This window comes from Olea europaea, unplaced genomic scaffold (assembly GCF_002742605.1).
Source record: "Olea europaea var. sylvestris unplaced genomic scaffold, O_europaea_v1 scaffold2101, whole genome shotgun sequence".
Taxonomy (NCBI): Eukaryota; Viridiplantae; Streptophyta; class Magnoliopsida; order Lamiales; family Oleaceae; genus Olea; species Olea europaea.
The window spans coordinates 127,303-133,541 of NW_019238950.1; the positions used below are offsets into that span (position 1 = coordinate 127,303).

Here is a 6,239-nt window from a genome sequence, read left to right on the forward strand (position 1 = left end):
TCCTTCCGGGTCTCTCGTGATGCTTCGAGGCCATTTCGAGCATCGGTTCCGTCATCAACTAGCTCGAACAAAATCATGGAATATAGTCTTATGCAGCTAATGATATGTTGTTCAATTCACGCTTTAGAGTTGAGGCGAAGATGTTTGTAGTGTCTGTTAATACTTCCGGCACTGTTAAGCTATCGGAATGGGGATTGAAGATATCGGATGCAATTTGCATGGGCCGATTTGGCGCCGTTTGGATGGTGAACATGGTGAATAAGTTGATGCAGGCCAGTCTGGAGGAGTTTGTTGCTAAGTTTGATAAGTCTTCTCGAGCTTTCTTGGCACAACGATGTGCAAACAGGAGTGGTAGGTTTCTGATGATAGCACAATATGGGGATCGGCGGAAAAAAGGAATTGTGATGGTGCCGGAAGGTGCGAATGGAGAGGGATGGACATCGGTTTCACGAGTGTTCCAAGCAGTTATTGATTCCTTTATTGCCAGAGATGAGGTCAAGCGTCGAACAGAGGAAGAAAGGAACCGAAAAGGGATGACTTATGCCGGAGTCACAACAAACATCTGGGCATCGCAAAATGCCGATCAGCGAGCATTGGTACATAAGGGAAGTGATGATAATCAAAGATGTTATCCTAATGCTGAATTAATAGCTCGTATCGAGACCTTGAAAGTGGAATTGGATGAATTGATCAATGCTGTGGGAGGAGGATCTGTAGTGGAATCCAAAAAGATTTATTGCCATGAGTGTGGAATGAAATTGGACAAGTCTTTTGCCTATGGAAATCAGGTAGCTATTTTGGACTCCAAGGAGCTATCGTCGACACGAGCATAAACAAAGGATAAGCAGGTGGTGGTTAAGCCCAGTGACGAGTCTCAGCAACGGACTGAAGTGGTGACTTCCTCTGGTGACGGAGATTGGGAAGACATGGAAGGAACAGATAGGGACCCAATGGTCGAGACATGGGACCCGGTTGTGGATTTTGAGATATTGGAAGCAACGAGGTCGTTGCCGGATCGTGAGCTAAATATCAGAACTGTATTGGCAGAAAATTTAGTTTCGGCAATTAAGGATCAGCAAGGGAGGACCGACTCAGCAGCCACGGTAGTGAATACCTACTGTAGGAGACATCCTAAGTCGTCGAAAGAAGGGGATCTTGGGAATGATAATGCTTTGGTGGTATGGGTAGGTGGAGCCAAGAAAGGGGTAATAGACATGGAGGTACAGGGGGAGGATGAGGTTGGACACTACTATGATCCTATTTTTGCTGGAGATGGCGAAAGTTAGCGCACTTGACACCGGACCTCCACCGTCAAATTGGGTTCTAAAGAAAATTCGAGCTTTTAGCAAGATGGTAGGTGTATCCTTTGATGGGTATGAAAATAAGCTCATGCAATTATTTGAGGAGTTGGAGGCTAATAAGGGACAAGAGATAGGTACATTAGGATGTAAGACAAGAAGAAAGGGTGATCGCAAGCTTAAACGGCTCAAATGTTCGATTAATTACGATGTCAAGGGTTGTGAATCAAGGAGATGTTTGATGGGGAGGGATGACGGAGTGTTAAAATGACTCCGAACATTATTAGTTGGAACGTAAGGGGGCTTATTGAAGCTGGAAAAAGGTTAGGGGTTCGGAATCTACTAAGGGGATGGAGGGTTGATCATGTATGTTTACAAGAAGCAAAATTGGAGATCGTTTCGAGGGAGGTTGTGAATAGCATATGGGGGGGGGACAACATGTGGAGTATCAGTTTGTAGGGTCGTGTTCAACATGAATGACGATAAGACCCCAGGATCAAATAGATTCTCTTTCTCCTTCTATAAGGCCTTTTGGGAAGTGGTGTGATCGGACATCGTGGAGGTTTTTACTTATTTTTCAAGCGCGGACGGTTCTTGAAAAGTGCAAATGCCACTTTTATTGTGCTAATTCCTAAGAAACCAGGAGCAACAGATATTAAGGATTTTCGCCCTATTAGCTGAGTGAGTGGGGTGTACAAGATTATTGCAAAGATTTTGGCAAATCGATTAAAAGAGGTACTGGGGAAAGTGGTGTCTAAGTTTCAGAATGCCTTTATCAAAGGGCTCCAGATCTTTAGGTTCTGTACTTATAGCAAATGAATGTATTGACTCAAGATTACACCTACGAGTCCCAGGAATGCTATGTAAGCTTGATATTCAAAATGCTTATGATCATGTAAATTGGGGATTTCTCTTGTATATGCTTAGGCGATGTGGCTTTGGGAATAAGTGGTGTCATTGGATTTAGTTTTGCATATCTATAGTTTCTTTTTTAGTTATGGTGAACTGCACCTCGAAGGGTTATTTTTGTAGTAGCAAGGGATTGAGGCAAGGGCATCCTTTGTCTCCATTGCTATTTGTCATTGTAATGGAGGCTTTCAGCAGGACGCTTGAGAAGGTTGTAGGAGAAGGTTTGTTGCGGGGCTTTATGGTTGATTAGTTGCAAGTATCTCATTTGCCATTTGCAGACGATACATTGATCCTTTGTGAAGTAGATGTTCAGCAATTCAGGAACCTACGTTGTGTGCTCTTGTGCTTTGAAGCCGTATCTGGATTGAAAATAAATTTGGGAAAATTGGAGGCTATCACAGTGAGAGAGGTCGATAATGTGGAAGAGTTGGCTGTTATATTGGGTTGCAGGGTTGCAGAATTGCCTATAACGTATCTTGGTCTTCCTTTGGGAGCACGTTTTAAGAGTAAACATATTTGAACCAGTATTATAGAAAAGATAGAGAGAAGGCTAGCAGGTTGGAAGCGTATGTACCTCTCAAAGGGCGGTCGTCTTACTCTCATAAAGTCCACACTGTCAAATCTCCCTACTTATTTCTTATCATCGTTTCCTATCCCTGTTGTAGTGGCAAAAAGGTTAGAAATGATCCAAAGAGAGTTTCTTTGAGAAGGTTTAGGGGAGGAGAGGAAATTAATATGGTTAATTGGGGTGTAGTTTGTTCTCCCATAAGTTTAGGGGGTCTTGGATTGAGGAGCATCGTACTGTTCAATAAAGCCTTGTTGGGCAAGTGGTTGTGGCGATTCGGTGTGGAGAGGGAGAGTTTTTGGAGAGAAATAATAGGGGCAAAATATGGTGTCATGGAGGGAGGATGGTGCTCAGGTGAAAATTGCGATTCTTACGGGGTGAGCTTATGGTGATATATCCGGCGAGGGTGGAGCGATTTTCAGGATAGATTGACTTTTGCAGTGGGGGATGGTACTACCATCAGTTTTTGGGATGATTGTTGGCGTGGAGAACAACCGCTGAAGGTGAAATTTCCCTCTTTATTTCGTATTGTGTTGGCACCGTCTGCTACGGTGAATGATGTCTTAGATATACATAATGGGAGGCTCAGTTGGAATATTGTTTTTGGCCGAGGATTACAGGATTGGGAATTGGACGATTATGCGTTGTTTTTGACTTCTTTGTACGAGGTCCGCATCAGGACAGGAGAGGCAGACTGTAGTAGGTGGAGATTGACACGGGATGGAATTTTCTCAGTTGGCACTTATTTTAGATCTTTATTGGGTCCTGTGCAGAGTTTATTCCCCTGGAAATCGGTGTGGAAATGTAAATTGCCTCCACGGGTTGCATTCTTACTTTGGACGGTGGTCAGGAGACAGGTGTTAACGATGGATAATCTACGAACAAGAGGTTTTTATGTTACAGAGTAGTGTTATTTGTGTCAGAGGGATGGGTTGACGATTGATCATTTGTTTCTCCATTGTGATGCTGCTCGTTTACTGTGGCACAATATTTTGGCATCACAACACATGGATTGGGTGATGCCGAGGCGTATGGAAGACGTGTTAAAGGCATGGAGGAGAAAATTTCTCGACAAAGATTACAAGCTTGCATGGGGCCTTATTTCGGGTTGCATTGTTGGTGTATGTGGAGAGAAAGAAACAGCCGCTGCTTTGATGATCAGACACGGAAAGCAGAGCAAATTAGAGAAATGTTTTATTTTACATTGTATACGTGATTTAATGCTGTAGCTACTAGGCATATAGATGGGATGCTCAATTTTATGTTGTTCCTTTCTGCTTTAAACTTATAATACACTTCCCGTGTATTATGCATTGATTAATAAAATATTTGATTACCTTTAAAAAGAGGGAAAAAAAAAAGTAATAAGATTCTTTGTGATCTATATCCATTGTTTTCCACTTTGATTCCCCACAAGAACCTTAGGAGACATCTAAATGTCTGTTTAGGTTAAAAAGAGAAATAAGTCAGGCATTTGTTCATCAACAAAATAATATAAGAAAATTTCACAGGACTGTTCTAGGATCTTTTACGTGGACCGAAAGTTGGGCTGCTAAGAGAATTGTGATTGAGATAAGAATATTGAGACTGGTCTGCGGAAACCGGGGAAGTATTGAGTGAGAAATGAGCACGTTCATCAGTTTGTTGAAGTGGTAGTAGTTGACAATAGATAGCATGGTGACTGATCGAAATTATTTTGGCGCATCTAGTGCAGGCTGCTCATATACCGGTTATAAAGGTGATTGGTTGAGCACTAATTGCAAACTTAAAGGAAGAGGTCAACTTAAAATCCCATAAAATCATATAAATAAAAAGGAGTCAAACTTCCTGTCTAAACAAATAAATTTTATATATTTATATATTTATTATTATTATTATTATTTTTTGTGATAGGTAATCAGATAATTTTATTACTTAAAAGAGAATATACGGAGGGTGTACAATCACTTTAAGCTAGCAAGGAACAACATGAAATTAGGCAACCCGTCTACAGGAAGTAAATGATTGAATCCTTTTTACTTTATCTTTGGACATTGCTCCTGAAAGGGTGGAGTAGTGGAAGATGCTGTGTGTAGATGATCTCACATTTTACATGATAAGACTGAGTTAAATTGTCGATAATAGCAAATAATGGTAGCCCTCTCCACACAGGCTGTTGACTTTGAGGAAACCTGCACACGGTATGCCTAAAAATCATAGTTCTATGGACTTTCACAAGTTACCACGAAATTTTGTCTATATTTCTATGGCGAGTAACAAGTTTCTTCCATGTCCAAATGCAAACCTCACCCTACTTGAACGCTGATAAATTCTGTTACATTTCACCTTGTCCTTTTTTCTTCACATTTATTTAGGTTCAGCTGATTTAATTTAACATTTATAAGATCACATGATCTGTTGGAAAGAAATGAAACTATTTTAATATTGTCCTTATAGCTTCAACTATGCATTGGATATAAATGACTGATCGTGTATAGATATGCTCTGTACATTTTGTTTACGGAAAATATCCCTTAAATTTCTTTTTCAGGTTAGTGCAAACAATGGATTATTCTGTGATAGTGTTTGATACAGCTCCAACTGGGCACACACTCCGCCTGTTACAATTCCCTTCAACATTAGAGAAGGGGCTTGACAAAATGATGAGTTTGAAGAATAAATTTGGTGGCTTGCTGAGTCAGGTTTTTTCCTTAATTTCTTGCGTCTTTTATTTATTTATTTATTTATTTTGGAGGGAGTGTGAGGTATATTTAAGATGTAAAGCATTATAAGATCAAAACTCTTGTCATTAGAAAGTTAAAATAGCAACATCTTGCCTCCAGTTGCTGGCTTGTAGCTCTTTATGCTCAAGACATGTGATGTTTTGCTAAGAGTACATTGTTGTTGTCTAGGAAACTTTAGTAGCTGTATAAAACGTGAAGAAATCAGTTCTCTGTAGTTATAGCATTTTGCAAATTTTAAAACAGATTTTGATTTTCTTTGTTTATTTTTTCCAGCATACTTGATGATTTCTTATGTATGAGTATATTATATTTCTGATTACCTATGTGGTCACCGGTCACTACTATTATTTGAAAGCCAGGTTGCTAAAATTAGGTGAACAGCATGTGCTTATTATTTTTCACTTTTAATTATGTGAATTGATTGAAAATTAACCCATTTTTGAGCCACATTCTAGAAAAAAATGCATTATTTATGTCAAATCAATGGGGAATGTATGGTTAAAAAAATAAGGAAAAGTTTTAGATTTGTGTGTAATATTATTTTATTGAAGAATGTGTGGTTGAATGATGTTAAATCACTGTTGAAAAATGTATTTTTTTGAAAATAATGTGGCTCAAACAAACCCTTAAATTATTTTGTTGACTTTAAAGTGACCAAATCAATGGTTAGATAATCTCTCTCTCTCTCTCTCTCTCTCTCTCCCCCCCCCCCCCCCCCTCCCTCCTCTTTTTTCCCTCTTCTCT

The 6,239-nt window shown here is 39.7% G+C and overlaps 1 protein-coding gene across 1 annotated transcript in view; it reads left to right on the top strand.

Moving 5' to 3' along the window:
* The window catches only part of LOC111380156 (ATPase GET3), a 12,863-nt gene that overhangs the window by 2,932 nt on the left and 3,692 nt on the right, over positions 1-6,239 (top strand). The window contains exon 3 of the mRNA XM_023003640.1: positions 5,303-5,453. Coding sequence (XP_022859408.1) covers positions 5,303-5,453 — 151 coding nt within the window. The remainder of the gene's footprint in view (positions 1-5,302; positions 5,454-6,239) is intronic.